Source organism: Taudactylus pleione, unplaced genomic scaffold (genome assembly GCF_031769625.1).
Source record: "Taudactylus pleione unplaced genomic scaffold, aTauple2 ptg000366l, whole genome shotgun sequence".
NCBI lineage: Eukaryota > Metazoa > Chordata > Amphibia > Anura > Myobatrachidae > Taudactylus > Taudactylus pleione.
Window position 1 is genome coordinate 966,581 of NW_028284767.1, and position 23,164 is coordinate 989,744.

The 23,164-nt window shown below is 45.8% G+C and overlaps 1 protein-coding gene across 1 annotated transcript in view; it reads right to left on the reverse strand.

Moving 5' to 3' along the window:
* Nucleotides 1-424: 424 nt before the first annotated feature.
* The window catches only part of LOC148508414 (sulfotransferase 2B1-like), an 80,668-nt gene continuing 57,928 nt past the window's right edge, over nt 425-23,164 (reverse strand). Inside the window, exons 6-7 of the mRNA XM_088444465.1 lie at nt 5,548-5,728; nt 425-642 (exon numbers count right to left, since the gene is read on the reverse strand). Coding sequence (XP_088300591.1) covers nt 530-642; nt 5,548-5,728 — 294 coding nt within the window. The 3' untranslated portion in view covers nt 425-529. The remainder of the gene's footprint in view (nt 643-5,547; nt 5,729-23,164) is intronic.

Here is a 23,164-nt window from a genome sequence, read left to right on the forward strand (position 1 = left end):
TACTGAGTGGTTATATTCCTCCCTATAAGTTACAGAGGCATTATGGAGGCTTACATTATTGAGAACAGTGCTGTTAGGTATATACATTCTAAGGGGTAACTTTACTAAAGTGCGGGTTTGTAGAAGTGGAGTTGTTGTCCATAGCAACCAATCAGATTCTAGCTATTATCTTCTAGAAGGTTCTAGATAAATGATAAGTAGAATCTGATTGGCTACTATGGGCAACATCTACACTTCTAAAAACCTGCAGTTTAGTAAATTTACCCTTTAAACAGGAAAAACTACTTACCAATTTGTCAAATTTAGTCTGGCCACTAAGATGTATAATATTGCAGATAAGCTTTAAATTGTATTGAAAATAATGTGTCAAGAGATATTTGGAGGTCTTTGCCTTGTTTACTGTGGCAACAAAAAACTCCCAGTATTCAGACCTAAGACATTTGCTTTAATCAAGGAGATATTTATATTATTACAATGCAATATGAGGTTAGATCAAGTAAGACACATTTGATTTAGAATGACTCAATGATTATAATGTTTCCCAATAAAAAGTATTATTGTCTTTCATCTTCTCCTGATAGAGTTTGTTGAAATACTCGCTCTGGGCTACTGTAAATAAATTCTTCCAGTCTCCAGAGGTTCCTGCAAGAACAGAGTGATAAAATACAAATCTGGAGCGTGATATGTCAGTATAAATGTACAGTAGTCCTTTTCTACAAGAACAATGGAGCTCATTCAGAGTCGGTCGTGAGCGCTGAGCGCTCACGACCAACTCGATGTTGCCCCACAGCGCATGTGCACGACGGAGCCGGCTCCGTCGTGCGCATGCATGAGACCCGGCTAACGACGGGTGATCCGTCGTTAGGGGTCTCATCGTAGACGGGGCGAGCTGTCGATGTTGAGTGACAGCTCGCCCCATTTTCTGGGCGGGCCGGGGGCGTGCCTGGCCAAACGGAGGCCTTCCAGTAGGAACGCTTGCCGTTTGGGGGCGGCCTTACTGACATCATCAGTGATGTCAGTGGGGAGCTTCCTGCTCGATCAGAGCAGGAAGCTCCCTGGGGCTTAAGGTTGACGAGACCCTACCTTAGGGTCTCGTCGTAAGCCCCGATGGTTGCGACGGTCTTGACCATCGCGACCATCACCCTTGTCGGTCGTTAGAGCTGTGGGTGTTAACCCACAGCCTAACGACCATCATGGAGGCGGCCGTTCAGTATGCAAGCGGCCGCCCTGTTACAGAACGACCGCTTGCATCCTACGACCGCCTCTGAATGAGGCCCAATGTCTCAACAAAGTCATTTTTACAAAACTACATATGATGCCCCAAAGCTACCCAAAAACCCTACATAAGGTCACCTTGTGAAACTTACATTGCACTCATTGTACTAATTGTATTTTGTATACTTATATGTCCAGATTCGTGCTAATAAGAAACAGTACCCTGTTCTAATGGAATGTAGAGTGTTAGACCTTCAGGCTTGTTGGTAACCAATACACTAGAACAGGGGTTCCCAACCATGGTCCTCAAGGCACACTAACAGTCCAGGTTTTGGGGATAGCCATACTTGAGCACAGGTGACTTAATTAGTACCTCAGTTATTTTGATTTAACCATGGGTGCACAATCATGGATATCACGAAAACCAGGACTATTAGTGTGCCTTGAGGACCGAGGTTGGGTATCACTGCACTAGAAGGACAAAGATACTCAAGACTGGCATCTGTTGGATCGCTGATCACATCCAGGAGGAATTCGGAATCCCCTGAATGTATTACTGTATTTCAACATCCTTTGATGCTTATTTCATCTTCTTCTGTATTGATGTTTTTATGACTGTTGTTGACTTTTGCACAGCATTCCCATTGGGATGCCATGTTATTGCCATGTTATTTTTAATAGATTTCTTTTGTGAACAATATTACACTATTGTCTATTTTCTTATACTGTATTTAGCTATATACTATACCTGACAAGTGAGAGATGACCATTCATTAAAAGATATTCTACATGAAAAGGACAAATGTTTTATTTGGAAGAGCTACTACCAACGGTATATAGTCCAACTGTTAAAAATTAGAATGCCAACATGTCAGAATGCCAACATTGTGAATGTCGTTAGCCAGAATGTCGATATAGAATTTAAGGGTTAGGGTTAACATTATAGTTAGGCTGAAATTAGGGTTAGGGTTAGATTAGGGTTAGGCTGTGATTATGGTTAGGGTTACACTTAGGTTAGACTATGTTTTCATATTAAGGGCTCCATTTATCAACAATGTCAGGTTTTGGCCTAGGATCGACCATTATTCACCTCAGCGCCGGCTTCCTCTGATCTCTAGAGCGGTGAGACGCCAGGTGCAACGACGAATGACGCACTGAGGATTATACCTGGCGTCCACTAGGACATCAATGTACTCTCTCCGTGATGAGGTTTCTGCGTTTACCATCATGGACGCAGCAATAGACAGTCTGTTTTCACCTGACTAACCCTTTACCCAATGGTAGCGTTGGTTGTGGTCAGCTGACAGTGTCCTCCAATAGACTGCTACCTTAGGGTATATAACTGGGCTCTGCACAACAGGAAGTTGCCTGTAAAACATCATTACTTCCAGTGTTAACTTCCAGGTTCCAAGCTCCGTTCCTTCTAGTGACTTGTTCCTAGTGTTTTCCACGGTGTGTGTACTCAGAACATATTCTGAGTACAATCTATTAAGAGTCATCTTCTGTGCTAGCTCCACAGCTGAATCCTCAGCGTGTGTACTGAGTTCATCACTCAAGCACCATCTCATGATACCATTTTCCTGTGCTGCTTCTGAGGCCATAGTGTGTGTACTTAGTACATCATTCAAGTACCATCTCCTGATACCATTCTCCTGCGTCAGTGTTGCGTCTAAAGCCACAGTGTGTGTACTTAGTACATCATCCAAGTACCCACTCATTATACCATCTCCTGTACCAGCATCGCGACTGAAACCACTAAGTGTGTTCTCTGTACTGTACACCACTTCAGTACAATCTTTCAATAAATTTCCCCAGTGCTTGCCCTGTGATAGTGTTCTTCCATTTTTTCCGACTTGTGCCAGATACTTGACCAAAGGGCCGCAACCTGCTCACTGGGTGCAGCTTATGCCCAAATCCTGCTTGGAGGGGTCACTGGTGAACACCTCCCAGTAGGTTAGACTCCACGCCTTTGGTCAGTCTCACCAACATCCAGTACTGGTGGATGAGGAAGACACTAATCCAGGCCCATTGTCTTCTGTTCCCTCCTCAACCTGGGTCCACGTCTTCTAATCTCGTGGCGGAGAATCATCTCATCCATAGCGTGACATACAAGTTTTATTGTTGATGATACTTTGCATTTCTGCTCACGCATGCTTTTTTTTAACATACCATTTTTTTAACACATCCGCTGATGAATGAAGGCAACTAGTCAGCGATGCCCATATCTGGCACATGCGCTGACAGTTCAGTGTTCCGGCACATGCGCTGACAGTTCAGAATTCCAGCACATGCTCTGACAGCACAGAGGCCCTGATTCAGAGCCGGACGCTCTGACAGAGCACTCGCTCTGAATCAGGGCGTCTTTTTTTTTATGGAGCGGTCTCCTGCCACCCACAGCTAATGCGAGCGGCCAGGATGATGGTCGCAATGGTCAAGACCATCGCGACCATCGGGCTTACGACGACACCCTTGTGGTAGGGTCTCGTTGCTGCAAGACCCAGAGAGCTTTCGGCTCTAACAAAGCTGAAAGCTCTCCCACTGACCACGTGATGTCAGTGGGGCCACCCCCAAACGGTAGGCATTCCCATAGGAACGCCTCAGTCTGGGCAGCCACCACCTCGACCCACCCACCAAAGGGGGTGTGCTGTCACTCAACATCGACAGCACGCCCCCTTTGGTGTGAGACCCGGAGCAACGGATTGCCAGTCACTATCCGGGTCTCGCGCATGTGCACGACAGAGCTGGCTCCGTCATGCGCATGCGCTCTGGGCCACCATCGACCTGGTTGCGAGCGCTCAGCGCTTGCGACCAGGTCTGAATCAGGCCCAGTATTCCGGCACTTGTGCTGACAGCACAGTATTCTGGCACATGCGCTAACAGTACAGTATTCCGGCACATGCGCTGACAGTACAGTATTCCGGCACATGCGCTGACAGTACAGTATCCTGGCATATGCGCTGACAGTACAGTATCCTGGCACATGTGCTGACAGCACAGTACTCCGGCACATGCGCTGAAAGTACAGTATCCTGGCACATGTGCTGACAGTACAGTATTCCGGCACATGCGCTGACAGTAAGGTATTCCGGCACATGCGCTGACAGTAAGGTATTCCGGCACATGCGCTGACAGATCAGTATCCTGGCACATGTGCTGACAGTACAGTATTCCGTCACATGCGCCGACTGTACAGTATTCCGGCACATGAGCTGACAGTGCAGTATTCCAGCACATGAGCTCACAGATCAGTATCCTGGCACCTGCTCTGGCAGTACAGTATTTCGGCACATGCGCTGACAGTACAGTATTCCGGCACATGGACTGTAAGAGCGGACACCGGGCTTCAGTGTTGCGGCGACATTTTGATGGACGGATGCACAATCACATACCTCAGCGCCTTGCCTAAACACAATTGCCAGGAAACACAGCTGCCAAAGTGCATTCGCTCATCAGTGCTAGATAACAGCAACTGCACCAGGGAGAAATCAAAATACCACTTGTTAAATATAGTTTCCAATAGATTTTTAATGGCAGTCAGAAAACGAAATAGCGCCGCAGAAAAACAGCGCTGTAAGGAGTGTTAAATAGCAGAAGCAGCATTTACATATGTAACAAGAGAAAAATCTCTTAAAACTCATTGATAAATTAAGCCCTAAATCCCATTGACAACATTGTAACTGGCGACATTCACAATGGAATTGTTGACATGTTAAATGTTGACATTATGTTGTCGACATTCTGAATGTTAACTAAATATACTAGACCCCTACCAATATATATGTCATTATTTATCTTCTTCACTTTGTTTGTGTAAGAATCCAGGGGTTAGTTTGAACTATGGCCCTGATTCAGAGCCGGACGCTCTGAATCAGGGCCGTTTTTTTTTTTTTTTTTTTTTTAGAACGGCCTCCTGGCCGCTCGCATAGCTGTGGGTGACCACCCACAGCTATAGCGAGCGGCCAGGAAGATGGTCGCGATGGTCAAGAAATCTATACCACTTCACATGGGAACGCCTCAGTTTGGGCAGCCACTCCCCTGGTCCGCCCACCAAAGGGGCATGCTGTCACTCGACATTGACAGCACGCCCCCTTTGGTAAGAGACCCGGAGCGACGGATTGCCCGTCGCTATCCGGATCTCGCGCATGCTCACTGGCCCACCATCAACCCGGTTGCGAACGCACAGTGCTTGCGACCGGGTCAGAATCAGGCCCTATGTTAGTTTATGAATGTAAGAGAAAACAAATTCCCTGGTAGCTAGTATACAGTACAAACAGTTACAGTTAGCAAATATGACTTAACCACTAATATTTTGGAAGCAAGTTTGCCATATACCTTTGCGTAAAAAGGATCCTTTAGAATGATCCAGTACATCTGGGGACATAAGACTCCAATTGCACATCTTGTTCTCCTTCATGGCTTTGAATGCAGAATGTTCTACAACCGAGTCAATCTGTGCGTCATCTAACTCCTGCCCCAAGAATTTACAGATTCTCACCACACTTCCTCGAAGGTCCTGAGAAAAAAAATTACCTTCTAATATTTGTACATGACATTCATATCATTGTAAGTATTATTAGCACTACCATCTACATAAGTTATCATCTATTAAATTAGTACAGGAACATAACTATAAGATACATAACGAAAACTTTTTCAGGGAGCTAATTTGTGCTTATTGTACATGATAAAAGCTTTCATAATTATTTGCTGAATGTGGACTGAGGGCCTGATGTCTCTGCTGAACGCAGATTCCCAATTATCGGGAATCTGCGCAGGCGTCTGACCCGTTCAGCACATGGGCAGAACCGATCTGCAATCCCGCGCATAGACTGGCAGCAGACCGTCATTGATTGACAGTCTGCTGCCGTTTGTGGGCAGGGAGGGGTTGGCCACAACCTCCGTTTCCCGAAACGGAGGCGTGAGGCCACCGTTGGGAGGGAGGGAAGAGACCAAGATCTCCGTCAGCTGACGGGATTTCCTGGCCTCTTCCTCTCATCTGCGGCGGCCGACTTGCTTGACCCCATGGGTCTTCTTAGCCGTCCGATGTTCCCGCAGAGTATACGATGCTGCATTGGGTAACGCAGCTCGAATAGGTAATGCAGCATGAGGCGTGATGTCTCCTGCTGTATTACTACATCTGCAAGAATCGCAATTGCAAAGCTGCCTGCGTGCATACATCATATCTATAGCCTGTGTGCATACATCACAGCTATAGCCTGCGTGCATACATCATATCTATAGCCTGCGTGCATACATCATATCTATAGTCTGGGGGCAGCTTTGCAATTATGATCCTTGCAGAATCAGGCCCTGAGTACACTCAACCGTCTTATATTAGCTATACAGTATATATGATTTATATAAGGTTTCATTTGGGACAAGGAAATAAGAAAGAAGGAAACGAAAGAATGTATTCACAAGCTGCGACTGTGTGGGTTACCATAGAGGCTTCCCAAAGTAAAAATATCTTTTTACACAAGCTTGGAGGTGGGTGCATTCAGGCTTCAGACTATACTTTTAGGATAATGAAATTTGCACTTCCCAGGCAGAGTTCTATCCTATCCATACTTTCCTGCTCTCCCAGAATGTCCAGGAGACTCAAGAATTTAGGGGAGAGTATTCAATCCTCATGGATTCCTTAGTGAACTGGACAGACTGGAAGTTGGATGATCCGATCTACTGTGAATCACGTCATCATGGCCCGCACCCATTCTGTAATTCCAGAAATAATGGCATTACTTCACAAGTGTGTGGCTGCTATTACACATTCGTAGCATTGTCCACCTGAATCTCCACTGAATTCCCAGAGGTTGAGAAAGTAAGTACAATTTTTTACCAACATAAAGAAAAGATTCAAATATATGTGGACAGACACACATAATAAATATAGGCCCAATGTGCCCTCACTCTTATTATTTATTTAAAACATAGTTAAGATTATACTATGCATTTTGTCCTGTGGTTAAACCTATGACTTCATCAGGGTTTATCCAAATGATGAAATGTGTTGGAACTTATCAGGATGGTTACTTTCAGTAGTGAATACTGATATAAGGACACTGGTTTCAAATAAACAGTTTAATCTTTTTTTCTGATGTACAAGCATCGTCTTTGTTTATTTTGTGTATTTAATATATGGTTGTAAAATAATTACACTATGTCTGTTCCTTTTTATTTACGTGCTGGGCTTCATTCTCTATGCAAGTTTACTTGATAAACCTGTAAGGTAACAGAGGGACCAACAATAATATATCAATACAGGGAAGGAACAATGAAGGTGTGGTATGGAGAAATATGGCAAGCAATCAGTGTATTGTAGCAGAAGTACATGTATAGTATAGTAACAACACATCAATAACAAAGGTGACAATGCAAAAACTGTGAGGACAAATTGGAAAAATAATAACACATAATGATGGATAGTATTTCCAGAGGGTGAAGCAGTAAGTAGCATTTATGAGGTGCAAGTTCAGTACTGTATAATAGAGATGAGCGGGTTCGGATCTCAGAGATCCAAACCCACCCGAACTTAAGGGATCGGAGTCAGATCCGAGCCGCCTCTGGTTTTCCTGCCTGAATCGGATCTCAAAACGAGGCAATACATCATCCCGATTCTCGCGGGTTTTGGATTCTATAAAGGTCCCGCGTTGGCCACCATTTTTCATTCTGGCTGTGGAGAGTGAAAAGGGATGGAGCTGGTAGCTGTGCTGCGCTGCTGTTGTGCATTGTGACTTGTGAGGTTGTGCTGGTAGCTGTGCTGCGCTGCTGATGTGCATTGTGACTTGTGAGGTTGTGCTGGTAGCTGTGCTGCGCTGCTGTTGTGCATTGTGACTTGTGAGGTTGTGCTGGTAGCTGTGCTGCGCTGCTGTTGTGCATTGTGACTTGTGAGGTTGTGCTGGTAGCTGTGCTGCGCTGCTGTTGTGCATTGTGACTTGTGAGGTTGTGCTGGTAGCTGTGCTGCGCTGCTGTTGTGCATTGTGACTTGTGAGGTTGTGCTGGTAGCTGTGCTGCGCTGCTGTTGTGCATTGTGACTTGTGAGGTTGTGCTGGTAGCTGTGCTGCCCTGCTGTTGTGCATTGTGACTTGTGAGGTTGTGCTGGACTGCTGTTGTGCATAATTGAAGTTGTCCTGTCCATAGAGGCTGGCTGGCTGTTATCCATAGGGGCTGGCTGTAGTCCATAGGGGCTGGCTGGCTGTTTTGAGGTTATCCTGTCCATAAGGGCTGGCTGGCTGTTGTCCATTGGGGCTGGCTGGCTGTTGTCCATATTAATCCATATAAGGGCTGGCTTGCTATTGCCCTGTCCATAGGGGCTGGCTGGCTGTAACCCATAGGGACTGACTGGCTGTTGTCCATAGGGGCTGGCTGTTCTGCTGTGTTGTCCAGGGGTTACTCTTTCCATCACAGGTGCTCTTCTTCATCCCAGTGTAAAAAAAATAAAAACAATTTTTTCTGTGTCCTTGTTAGTCACACCACCAGTGAAAAAGTGGCAGTTTGGAGGCCACTAACTAAGGCCCTCATTCAGACCCACTCGCAAGTGGGCGTACGCACGTTCGCCGTACGTAAAAAAATATTTAAATTCAAGCACTCGCTCGTATTTTCCTACGCAGCTAAAAATCCGCCCCAAACTCAGGCGACCCCTCCTCTGACTAACGAGCGTGCCAAATAGCGAGTGTACATCCCCGAAATGGCTTGAAGGGAACGCACGCACAAGTACAAACCGGAAGTGGGACTGTCAGATTCCGATTACCTGCTCGTTTTTTCGGCCTACCTCCCTCAATCGTATCATGCCAATCAATGTATCAATTAGCTTAATTGTTTTTTTTTTTTCAACACAATGCAATAAACTTTAATCTTGTCCGTGTTTGTATTTGCTCGCAGAATACGTACGGCTGAAACCTTCGCTTTTATTGTTCAAAAGACATGTTAGCCCCAATTAAACAATTGTTCTATTTGTTTGTCTCCCCACAATTTTTCAGTGGTTCATTTCTTTATTTAAATTTGCTTACGCATGTCACTGCATCAAGCCTATCATAACTCTCAAGAGATTTCTGGCCCTGTCGAACACATGACTCATACACTAACCAATAGAATTGGTCCTGTTAATTTCCCAAATACATTAGCCAATCAAATTTTTTTGGGGTGCTTTATTAAAAATATTTTGTCAAAAAAACACCATTGCCATCATGAGATCCGCCGCATTCACCAGGCGCGAACTGCTGGTGCTGACGGAGGTGATGGACAGGAGGATCACCAGTCAGCCTCCACCCATCTCCAATAGGCGCAAGCGTTCCGCATATGCGGAGGTACATCGACGCCTGCGCTCCTTCGGCTCACACCGACATATTGGCCAGCTGGAGCGCAGGTGGTCGGACCTGCACCGGCGGACGCCCCGCTTGCTGGCATGCTTTCGCATGCAGATTGCGGAAAGTAAGTGTTCTGGACTGTGGTTTTCAAGTTTATCTTGTGGGCCCTAACTGCGTGTGCATGTTTTCATGTCTGTCCTATTGAGTCATTGTAGTTATATCTGCATGTGCATGTTTTCATGTCTGTCCTATTGAGTCATTGTAGTCATATCTGCATGTGCATGTTTTCATGTCTGTCCTATTGAGTCATTGTAGTCATATCTGCATGTGCATGTTTTCATGTCTGTCCTATTATGTTTGTTTTTTTTTTGTGGTTTTTTTTTTTTGGTTTTTTTTGGTTTCCTGTTGAAACTAACAACAATTTTTTGGTCATTTTTTAGGGGCACAGCAAACACTACGGCGGCATCGCCACACAAGACGCCGGTCCCGGCCCCTCTCTTCAACCCCCAATTCCTCTATTACCCCCTCCTCCCCAGACCCTATGGCCGAAATTTCAGGCCTACTTCCCCTCCAGCCCAATTCCCCCTCTCCTCCATCCGTCCCTCCTGCAAATACCCCCTCCCAGGATCGCGAAAACACCTTGCCCCTCGGGTTGGGGAATGTAGCCACCTCCGAGGTGGTCCAGGGAGTGGCTTCTGGCTCTGTCGTTTTGGAGAACGGTATGTTTTTAAAGTTTATTTTGGACACCACAAACTGTTTGTATGTAATCATGTGTCGTCCCCATTTTTTTTGTCTTTTTTTCGCCTTAGGGTATTTTTGGGGGTTGTCTTTACCTGTTCCTGCTGATGTCACCATACACATATCACACCTGTGTGCCTTTTTTTAGGGCCCTTGTATTTTTGGCATACGACATTTTGGGGTGCTGGGTTTTATCCGTGTAATGTTTTTTTGGCCCACAAGCTTGTAAGTTTTTGTTTGCTTGTTTTTTGTTTTTTTACAATGTTGCTTCATTATCGATTTATTAATCCCCAAACTTTTGTCACCCACAGAGGAACAGAGGCGTCGGGAAGAGATTGTGAATTGTGTGGGCCGTATGCGGGAGCAGGTCACCGGGCTAATGCAGGGCCTTGACCATCTGTTGGTCCTCCTTAGGAATTAGGTTTTTTTTTTTTTTTTTTACAAATTGTTTCTTAATAAATCTGTTTAAAATCAAGCTCTGTCTCATGCGTTTGGAGTAAATCCAAGATTCTTTACACTGACATAAGTAGACTCTTCAAGCAAGGTTTGCCCCAGAATCTCACTACAGATTGTGTGTTGTATTTTGAATGCAAACAGGCACAAGAAACACCTCCCAGTACCAATGTCATTTTCCTTTTTTGTGGTGGTCAACATGATAGTTTACACCATTTTTCAGGTTCCTATTTGGTGGCCAAACTGCTTAGGACAATCTTACGAAGGCAACTGATAGTACACGATTCCTTGTTGTGTTGGTTAGTACCCCGAAAACATATTACATTTTAGCTCCACTTGCTTCATTACTGGGTTACCCCTTAGGTAAAATTAACGTTTGGGATTTTGTTTACACTTGCTTCTAACGTGCCCAAAAAGGAAACAAATTACACTCTCCAAATATTTATTCACAACAGAAATCAAAATACAAAGTGGTCACTCACAAACAAAACACACAGTGATAATCAGAAAAACACCACATACCAAAAACACTAAACAAACACACAACAAATCAAGAACTGGTTGACGAAGGTCCATGCCCACATGATTTCAAAAATATGGCGTTGCAATATTGGTGTCAGAATATATTCCCGAAGTTTCCACAGAAAGGTTTTTGAAGTGTAGCAGGAAGTAGTCATCGTGGGAGTGCCAAAGATTATGCAAACAAACAGAAGATGGTGCAAGAATTAATATAAAAAAAGATGAACGTTAAAAAACTGTAACACATTGGGTATACACACTGTTTGATCAATAATTACCTAAAATATCGGGCCACCACATCATCGCGTATGGCCCCCCCACATACTGACCTCCGACCAACCTCGGGGGGGCCATCCTCAGGTAAGGTATCCTCTGGCTGCATTGGAACACCACTCCTTATGGCGATGTTGTGAAAGATCCCACACAGGACCACAATTTTCGAAACCATATCCGGAAAATACATGAGCTCGCCACCAGAGCGGTGGAGGCATCTGAATCGGCCTTTTAAAAGGCCGATACAGCGCTCCACCACTTGCCTGGTGGCTGTAAGTGCGGTATTAAACTCACTTTGTGGACCTGGTGTGGGAGCCAAATAAGGAGTGAGCAGCCAGGGCATGCAAGGGTATCCACTGTCTCCTGTGAAAAAGAATAGACAACATCAGGATCACTGTGTATCAAGCTTAACATTGTTATGTACTAAAGGTCTCCACTTACCCAGAAGCCACGCATCACCAGCTTGTAGGTTGTTTAATTTGTGCCATATCCCTGATTGCCGGATGACGAAGGAGTCATGTGCACTTCCTGGTAATTTTGCATTCAGGGACAGGATCTGGAGGGAGGCATCACATACCACCATTACATTCAGGGAGTGATAGTGTTTCCAGTTTCAAAATATGGCCTCCAGCCGTGCTGGAGGCTGAAGTGGTATGTGAGTACCATCCACAACCCCTATGATGTGTGGGAAGCCAACTATTTGGTAAAAATTGGCCTTGGCCACACTAAGGGCATCCATATCCAAAGGCATTTGAATAAAACGATGGAGGTGCTTGAAAAGTGCCTCCATCACTGCCCTCAGGATCCGGGAAAAGGAGGATTGTGAGATGCCCGCCACTATTCCCACTGTTGTTTGAAACGATCCTGAGGCACAGAAATGTAACACCGCCATAAATTGCGTAAGTGGTGGTATTGCTGTAGGACTGTCAATTTGCCGCTCAAGATCACTCTCTATTAATGAGAGAGTGTCTATGATGATTTTGGGAGGAAGACGGTAGCGTCTTAAAACCTCATCATCGGGCATTCCAAAAGGGTGACACGTGTTCGAAATATCTGGGGCCTTGCACGCCTACGATGCCTACGCCTGGGACGAGATTGAGGTTGGTCGGCTTCCGGGAGCATGGCCAGAACAATCCGCCCTAGATCAACCTGAAATGGCAAGATTGTAATGTAAGGCTTTGGACCCACCCCAAAAGAAAATTCAAAACAACTTAGCTTGATGATACCATCCATTGCTGCTTACATGCCGGGGTATTGTCATGATACGTCCAAACTGAAATTAATCACAAAAATAATTTGACAAATTTCACTCTGTGCATTTTTGTTTCTAAATTTTGTGCTAGACAAAACTTAAAATATGCGAAACACACATTTGGCAAAAGAGCAAAATGACATTGCACACAGTACATCAAAATGGGTTGAAATGTTTGCCTAAAAAGCGAAAGGGCAACCACAAAAAATTTAAAATGATTAATAAACATTTAAAAATGCGCAAATTAGTTCGCAAATACAAGTCACAATAGTAAGTAGTAAAAATGCACAAATTAGTTCGCAAATACAAGTCACAATAGTAAGTAGTAAAAATGCGCAAATTAGTTCGCAAATACAAGTCACAATAGTAAGTAGTAAAAATGCGCAAATTAGTTCGCAAATACAAGTCACAATAGTAAGTAGTAAAAATGCGCTAATTAGTTCGCAAATACAAGTCACTATACAAACTGTGAAAAATGCGCTAATTAGTTCACAAATACAAGATAAAAAATGGACTTACCAAGAGCAAATATATAAGAGTCCAAATCAAAAGGTCTTTGGGTCCGAAATTAATCAAAAGCTAAAATATATGAAATTATGGATCCAAAAATTAAAAAAAAGAAGAAACACAATGAAACAACAATTGATCAAAAGTTAGACTTCACAAAACTTACCAAATCAAGAAACGAGGTCAAAAAAATAAAAACCAAAAAAGAGAACGGAAAATAAAAACGCAAATCTACCAAACAAAATAATCTCCAACCGCCAACTCCTTTATCCGCAAACAATAAACTCCAGCCAAGGTAACCTCCAACAATCCAAAAACGCCACCTCGACTCGAGACACACCAAGCCATAAATAGTGTTTCGTTTCCCGCACAAATTAAGGAGGGATCATAGGAACGCACAATCAATGATGCGGCCGCAAAATAAGGACGCATGTATAAATACGTCACGAAAACACATTAAAATTCTGGTGTATTTCTTGTTTGGACCTCAGACATGGCGACAGACCAGGGAAACAATGCCCAAGAGTCAGGCGGTAAGTCTTTCATGCATTTTGTATCAATGATTAATTTGAAACATAAGATTGGGCAAGTTGTGATTTTGTGAAATCTGAATATTTACACAAATAGGTGAGGAGGATGACATGGAAGAGGCTGCTGGGCCCAGTATTCCGGCCAAAGCTGCCAAAAAAAAAAGGCAGCCACATTTCACAAGAAAGGAGATGGAGGTTTTGATACAGAAGTGTGTGGACATCCTGCCACAGGCAGACAGGAATATGAGTCTAAGCCAGAAGGGGAGAATGTGGGAAGAGGTAGCCGTTGCTGTCAATAGGGTGGGTGATTATGTCCGTCTAGCCCGGGATGTCAAATGGCGGTAAGTAAACACTTGCCCCCCCTAAAAACAAACACCATTTTAAACAAAAGGATAATGGCTTCCATTTTTTCCCACAGATGGGGCGACTTCAAATATCGCCTAAAGCAAAAACTCGCGGACAGGGCTGGGCATGCAAGGGGGACAGGTGGGGGTCCCACCCCTGTGTCATTGGAGTTGACGGATTTAGAAGAGCTGGCACAGGGGTGTGTGCAGCCTGTGGAGGTGTTTGGCGTGTCCAACATGGATACGGACATGCCAGACTTTGCGGCTCCTCATGTTGTCCCAGGTAAATCTTTTGATGTCACCAACTCTGAAATGTTATTGTGCCAATATGTAGATTCTAATGTGAGTCTTTTCTCTTTTTTCCTATCAGAGACACAGGCGGATGAGTCTGCTCCAGAGGGGAGCCTTGGCCGCCGAATTTCTGCTGGCTCGGCAGGGGAGGAACCAGTACATCCGGCTGAGGACCCTGCAGAAGCCAGTCCAGGGCAATCCCCCTCACAGAACTCAATTTCAAATCGGATTTCCATACGGAGATTCTGCAGAGGATGGACGCCAGTCTGCTACGGGTGGCTGAGGCCCTGGAGCAAAATGCTGCGGCCAACGTGACCATTGGTCAGGCCCTGGCGGAAAATACCAGGGCCAACATCCACATCGCCAATGCCCTGGAGCAGCTCGTTCGCCAGCACATGGTGGAGCCGACCTCCCTTCCTGCCGGAACATCAGGATCCTCCACCTCTGGCACAACATCAGCCAATCCTCCAAATGTGCCTAGCCCTGTGCCTAGTCCAGAGGCCACAACACCTGCCTCTGGACAGCCCGATGACATCCCGGACCCGGTCTGGCGCCCTCCCTCCCCCATCCAAACGGGTGAAAAAACGGTGACAGCAATGGTGACTTTTCCCACAATCCTTCTGTGCTTGGCTCATATTCCTTTCTGGTCAAGACTACCCTCTCCTTTCTTGTGAAATGTTTTTAAATTTTTGTTGTATGTTTATGTCAACAGTTATGTTGGGCCAATTTGTTTGATTTTGGGACATATCTTTGGCAAAAAAAGATGTCCCCAATTTTTTAATTATTTTTTTTTTGTTTGAGCAATAAATTGACATCAAAAATCTGACATTGGATTGTGAAATTATTGTACAAATGGGTTACATTTAATCCTGGACCAAAAGGAAAAAAAAAAAAAAAAAAATGGGCTCTTTAAGGAACGTTTAAAAAATCATATAACGAGGCAAATTCAAGAGGCAAAAATAAAATGGTGCGAAAATTAAAACATGATGACATTATTGTTACAATAGGCAAATTGAGGGCAAAATAAACCCCCACAAATGTACGCAAATTGATTGTGTCATCCTGACATTAGCAGCTCTGAGTTCCACCTGCGTACGGTTTTGTGCTATCCCAAAAAACTGATTTCAAACCACATACCAAGCCGGTTTTCAATCCAACACTAATTGCTTTTCAGCCCTCCCGTGATTAATCGCAACAACATCGTGGAGTCCCGGGACGGAGGAGAAGGCCATCGCCAATGTGGTCGAGTAATCCAGCCCCTAAGCTGTGCAAGCATTTTGAAGGGAAAGAGGATCATCCAGTGACGTATGAGTCGGTCCGAACACATTTTACGCTCGCATTTGCTAATGTATGTACGCCCCAAAAACGCCTCGCCACGCCTGCGTTTTTCCATCTCCACCCCCGTCAACACCCAAAAACGCCCTGTTCTGTCAATCACATTTGACATGTCACTTCCTGTACGCTATTTGACGAACGAGACAAAAAAAACTCGCAATCTGCCGTACGCACATGCGCAGTGTTACACCGACGCATGCGCGGTTATTCAACATCGGAACGCAACGAGCGTACTGCTGTTTGCGAGTGGCTCTGAATGAGGGCCAATGTTTTTTTAATATCCCTGTACAGGTTGGAAATTGCTTTTTCATGTGGAAAGCGCTACTAGAAGTCTTTCTGGTCCCCTTCTGTGATGAGAAAATCCACTCCCAGCAGCAGGAATGGCACTCAAGGTTTCTTCTGGGGCAAGGACTGATGTGAATGAGTAAAATATATTTTTGTAAATGCCTCCTCCCCTCCCCTTCTCACTCATAACTTTACTTTGGAATAAAAAAATGAAATTAAATTTACTACCAAACCCTTTCTGTCCCTGCCTTCAACTACATACACACTCCAACTCCCTCAGGCCTCTCTTGAATAATAAAAACATTTGTTTCCTGATGTGCCATGTTGGATGTTGAACTGCCACACTGCTGCTGCATAGTTTAATCAGCCAGCTAGCTTGGTGCTTTTTTGGGGGCTAAACCGGATGAAAACAATATAGTGAGCTGTGAGGTGGTCAAAATTGACTGGAAATGAGTGGAAATAAATGTTATTGAGGTTAATACTGTAGGAACAAAAACAGGCCCAAATTATGTGATTTTAGCTGTTTTTATGATTTTTTAAGAAAAAATCCAGATCCAATACCAAAACCGAAAAACAAAACACGGAGGTGAGGTTTTGGCAAAACCAATCCAGAACCAAAACCAGGGAAGATCCAGGTCCAAAAACAAAACATGGGGGTTGGCGCACATATCTACTGTATAACGTGGAGAAGTCAACACCCTATGGAAATGCATCTGATTTTGACTTACAGGTATCTTTACAATACAGCTCTGAGGAGACGTATTTTTGCACATACAAATGACCACCAAAAATGTTTAAACTAGGGGTGTGCACCGGCCACTTTTCGTGTTTTGTGTTTTGGTTTTGGATCTGGATCTTTCTTCGTGTTTTGGATCTGGATTGGTTTTGCCAAAACCACCCTTCCGTGTTTTGGGTTCTGGGTTTTGAGTTTTGGATCTGTATTTTTTTTTAAAAAAGCATAAAAACAGCTAAAATCACAGAATTTGTTGGTTTCTCTGCTCCTATGCTATTATTAACCTCAATAACCTTAATTTCCACTCATTTCCAGTCTATTCTGAACACCTCACACCTCACAATAGTGTTTTTATGTCCAAAAGGTTGCACCGAGGTAGCTGGATGACTATGCTAAGCGACACGAGTGGGCGGCACAAACACGTGACCCATCTAGGAGTGACACTGCAGTGGCAGACAGGATGGCAGTTAGAAAAACTAGGCCCCAAACTGTACATAATGCAAAGAAAAAAAAGAAGTGCAAGATGGAATTGTCCTTGGGTTCTCCCACCCACCCTTATGTTGTATAAACAGGACATGCACACTTTAACAAATCAATCATTTCAGCGCCAGGGTCTGCCACACAACTGTGGCTGAAATGATTGGTTCGTTTGGGCCCCCACAAAACAAGCTGGCAATTAATGTGTCCCTGCACAAACTGGCTCTACGGAGGCAAGATGTCATCCTCATCCTCCTCATCCACCGATTCCTCACCCTCTTCAGTGTGTACATCCTCATCCTCACAAAGTATTAACTCGTCCCCACTTGAATCCACCACCACAGGTCCCTCTGTACCTTCTGGAGGCTGGACTCCCTGGAAGAGCTGATAATTCATTTTGATGAACATCATCTTCTCCACATTCTGTGGAAGCAACCTCCTACGCCTTTCGCTGACAAGGTTCCCGGCTGCACTAAACACTCTTTCGGAGTACACACTGGAGGGGGGGCAACTCAGGTAAAATAGAGCCAGCTTGTACAGGGGCCTCCAAATTGCCTCTTTTTCCTGCCAGTACAGGTATGGACTGTCTGACATGCCTACTTGGATGCTGTCACCGATGTAATCCTCCACCATTCTGTCAATGGTGACAGTATCATATGCAGTGACAGTAGACATGTCAGAAATTGTTGCCAGGTCCTTCAGTCCGGACCAGATGTCCAAACTTGGTCCTGCCTGCCCTGCATCACCGCCAGCGGGTTGCTTAGGATACCTAAGTTTTTTCCTGGCAGCCCCAGTTGCGGGAGAAAATGAAGAAGGAGCCGTTGACGTGTCACGTTCCGCTTCAGCTGACAGTGTGTTCACCAGCAGGTCTTTGCACCTCTGCAGGCTTGTGTCGGCCGGAAAGAGAGACACCACATAGGCTTTAAACCTAGGATCAAGCACGGTGGCCAAAATGTAGTGGTCTGATTTCAACAGATTGACCACCCTGGAATCCTGGCAAAGCGAATGAAGGGCTTCATCCACAAGTCCCACATGCCGAGCGGAATCGCTCCGTCTTAGCTCCTCCTTCACTTTCTTCAGCTGCTTCTGCAAAAGCCTGATGAGGGGAATGACCTGACTCAAGCTGGCAGTGTCTGAACTGACTTCACGTGTGGCAAGTTCGAAGGGCTGGAGAACCTTGCACAACACGGAAATCATTCTCCACTGCGCATGAGTCAGGTGCATACCCCCTCCTTTGCCTATGTCATAGGTGGATGTATAGGCTTGTATGGCCTTTTGCTGCTCCTCCATCCTCTGAAGCATATAGAGGGTTGAGTTCCACCGCGTCACAACCTCTTGCTTCAGGTGATGGCGGGGCAGGTTCAAGAGTGTTTGCTGGCGCTCCAGTCTTCGGCACACAGTCGCTGAATGGCGAAAGTGGCCAGAAATTTTTCGGGCCACCCAAAGCGTCTCCTGCACGCCCCTGTCGCTTTTCAGAAAATTCTGCACCACCAAGTTTATTGTGTGAGCAAAACATGGGACGTGCTGGAATTTGCCCAGATGTAATGCCCGCACAATATTGGTGGTGTTGTCAGATATCACAAATCCCCAGGAGAGTCTAAGTGGGGTAAGCCACTGGGCGATGATTTCCCTCAGTTTCTCTAAGAGGTTGTCGGCGGTGTGCCTCTTACTGAAACCGGTGATACACAGCGTAGCCTGCCTTGGAACGAGCTGGCGTTTCTGAGATGCTGCTACTGGTGACGCTGCTGCTGTTGCTGCGTAAGGTGATACATCTACCCAGTGGGCTGTCACAGTCATATAGTCCTTAGTCTGCCCTGTTCCACTTGTCCACATGTCCGTGGTTAAGTGTACATTGTGTACAACGGCATTTTTCAGGACACTGAGGACACTTTTTCTGACGTTTCTGTACAGTCTCGGTATCGCCTGCCTAGTGAAGTGGAATCTAGACGGGATTTGGAACCGGGGACACACTACCTCCATCAATTGTCTAAATCCCACTGCACTAATGGTGGATACCGGACGCACGTCTAACACCAACATATCAGTCAAGGCCTCAGTTATACGTTTTGCTTCAGGATGACTGCTGTCGTACTTCATCCTCCTCGCTAAGGACTGTTGGAGGGTCAATTGTTTAGTAAAAGTAGTGGTGTTCCTACTTCCTCTCTGGGATGATGAACGACTCCCAGCAGCAGCAACAGCAGCAGCGGCAGCAGTAGGCAAAGCAATGCAGGATCCTCCAGAGGAATCCCGGATAGGAGAGTCAGTCATGCCAGTGACATGGCCTGCAGGACTACTTCCGATCCTGACTAAGGAGGAAATTGACGAGGAGGGAGTTGACGGTGTGGTTTGCAGGCGCTTGGATACAACAGGACAACGGGATTTAGGTGTCCCTGGACTGCTTACGGTCTTAGCCAAAGTTTCTGAACTTGACAGTAACTTTTTATGAACGCGCTGCAGGTGCCGTATAAGGGAGGATGTTCCTAGGTGGTTGACGTCCCTACCCCTACTTATTTCACCTTTACATATGGTACATATGGCAAGACAGTTGTTGTCCGGATTTGGATAGAAATATTGCCAGACCAAAGAGGTGGAATGTTTGGTCTTCTGCCCAGGCATGACCGTGATGGGCTTTTTCATCCCACGGACAACAACTGTCTCCCCCGGAGCCTGATTTAAACAAACCACATCACCATCAGAATCCTCCTCGCCAACTTCCTCCTCAGCGCCAGCTACACCAGTATCCTCATCCTGTTGTACTTCAACAGTGACATCTTCAATTTGCATATCAGCAAGTGGACTGTGGGTGCTCCTTTCAGCACTTGCAGGGGGCGTGCAAATGGTGGAAAGAGCCACCTGTTCCCGTCCAGTGCTGGGAAGGTCAGGCATCGCAACCACCACCACACTTGGACTCTCCTTGGGGATTTGTGATATCTTCTTAGAAAGCACAGTTCTTCGCTGTGCTTTTGCCAGCTTAACTCTTTTGATTTTTTTAGTGGGAGGAGGGCTTCCATCGTCATGTGAAGCTGAACCACTAGTCATGAACATACTAGGGATCGACCTTAGCCGTTCCTTGCCACTCCGTGTCGTAAATGGCATATTGGCAAGTTTACGTTTCTCTTCAGCTGATTTAAATGTCTTTTTCAAGGTCATTTTCCTGAACTTTGCCATTTGGGATTGTATGTGCCCTCTACTATGACATTGGGCATCGGCCTTGGCAGACGACGTTGATGGCATGTTATCGTCTATGTCATGACTAGTGGCAGCAGCTTCAGCACTAGGAGGAAGTGGTTCTTGATCTTTCTCTATTTTATTTTTATCGGAGAAAGTTTGGTCCTCCATTTATGTTATATCGATTTGATATATACGTGCGGCTAAACACAGAAAATAATTTTTTTTTGGTTTGGACTGGAGTGTACTTTCGGGGGTTACAGCACCCTTTAACGGTCAAGCCAGCCGGCCCTTTACTTATGACACAGGCGCACGCTTGGCACTACTTTGTTGATGCACGTGCGGCTACTGCGCACACAATTCACAAACACAGAAAATAATTTTGTTTTTGGTTTGGACTGGAGTGTACTTTCGGGGGTTACAGCACCCTTAACGGTCAAGCCAGCCGGCCCTTTACTTATGACACAGGCGCACGCTTGGCACTACTTTGTTGATGCACGTGCAGCTACTGCGCACACAATTCACAAACACAGAAAATATATTATTTTTTTAGCACTTGGGGGGAGCACCCCTGATGGACAGAGCACCCCCTGGACAACACTACAGCACCCCTTTAGGACTGGGACACTGCACAGGACTTTGGAGTGGACACAGCCCCTATGGAGAACTGACTGCACAACACAGTCCAGCCAGCCCCTATGGACTTTGAAGTAGTGGACACAGCCCCTATTAACAACAGCAGCACAGCACAACACAGCCAGCCCCTATGGACTTTGAAGTAGTGGACAACAGCAGCACTACACTACACTACACTACACAGCCCTAACTCCCACCCTCCCTCTTCACTGTCCACAGCCGAGTGAGAAAATGGCGCCGACGCGGGTACCTTATATAGGATCCAAAACCCGCGAGACTCGGAAGGCGGGATGATGACGTTTTGCCTCGATTTCAGATCCGAGTCAGGCGGGAAAAGTCGAGCCTGACTCGGATCTGCCTCAGATCGGGGGGGCTCGGGGGGGTTCGGATTTCAGAAATCCGAACCCGCTCACCCCTAGTTTAAACTAGGGGTGAGCGGGTTCGGATTTCTGAAATCCGAACCCCCCCGAGCCCCCCCGATCCGAGTCCGATCCGAGTCAGGCTCGACTTTTCCCGCCTGACTCGGATTCTGAAATCGAGGCAAAACGTCATCATCCCGCCTTCCGAGTCTCGCGGGTTTTGGATCCTATATAAGGTACCCACGTCGGCGCCATTTTCTCACTCGGCTGTGGACAGTGAAGAGGGAGGGTGGGAGTTAGGGCTGTGTAGTGTAGTGTAGTGCTGCTGTTGTCCACTACTTCAAAGTCCATAGGGGCTGGCTGTGTTGTGCTGTGCTGCTGTTGTTAATAGGGGCTGTGTCCACTACTTCAAAGTCCATAGGGGCTGGCTGGACTGTGTTGTGCAGTCAGTTCTCCATAGGGGCTGTGTCCACTCCAAAGTCCTGTGCAGTGTCCCAGTCCTAAAGGAGTGCTGTAGTGTTGTCCAGGGGGTGCTCTGTCCATCAGGGGTGCTCCCCCCAAGTGCTAAAAAAATAATATATTTTCTGTGTTTGTGAATTGTGTGCACAGTAGCCGCACGTGCATCAACAAAGTAGTGCCAAGCGTGCGCCTGTGTCATAAGTAAAGGGCCGGCTGGCTTGACCGTTAAGGGTGCTGTAACCCCCGAAAGTACACTCCAGTCCAAACCAAAAAAAAAATAATTTTCTGTGTTTGTGAATTGTGTGCGCAGTAGCCGCACGTGCATCAACAAAGTAGTGCCAAGCGTGCGCCTGTGTCATAAGTAAAGGGCCGGCTGGCTTGACCGTTAAAGGGTGCTGTAACCCCCAAAGTACACTCCAGTCCAAACCAAAAAAAAAATTATTTTCTGTGTTTGTGAATTGTGTGCGCAGTAGCTGCATGTGCATCAACAAAGTAGTGCCAAGCGTGCGCCTGTGTCATAAGTAAAGGGCCGGCTGGCTTGACCATTAAAGGGTGCTGTAACCCCCAAAGTACACTCCAGTCCAAACCAAAAAAAAAATTATTTTCTGTGTTTGTGAATTGTGTGCGCAGTAGCCGCACGTGCATCAACAAAGTAGTGCCAAGCGTGCGCCTGTGTCATAAGTAAAGGGCCGGCTGGCTTGACCGTTAAGGGTGCTGTAACCCCCGAAAGTACACTCCAGTCCAAACCAAAAAAAAAATTATTTTCTGTGTTTGTGAATTGTGTGCGCAGTAGCCGCACGTGCATCAACAAAGTAGTGCCAAGCGTGCGCCTGTGTCATAAGTAAAGGGCCGGCTGGCTTGACCGTTAAGGGTGCTGTAACCCCCGAAAGTACACTCCAGTCCAAACCAAAAAAAAAATTATTTTCTGTGTTTGTGAATTGTGTGCGCAGTAGCCGCACGTGCATCAACAAAGTAGTGCCAAGCGTGCGCCTGTGTCATAAGTAAAGGGCCGGCTGGCTTGACCGTTAAGGGTGCTGTAACCCCCGAAAGTACACTCCAGTCCAAACCAAAAAAAAAATTATTTTCTGTGTTTGTGAATTGTGTGCGCAGTAGCCGCACGTGCATCAACAAAGTAGTGCCAAGCGTGCGCCTGTGTCATAAGTAAAGGGCCGGCTGGCTTGACCGTTAAGGGTGCTGTAACCCCCGAAAGTACACTCCAGTCCAAACCAAAAAAAAATTTATTTTCTGTGTTTGTGAATTGTGTGCGCAGTAGCCGCACGTGCATCA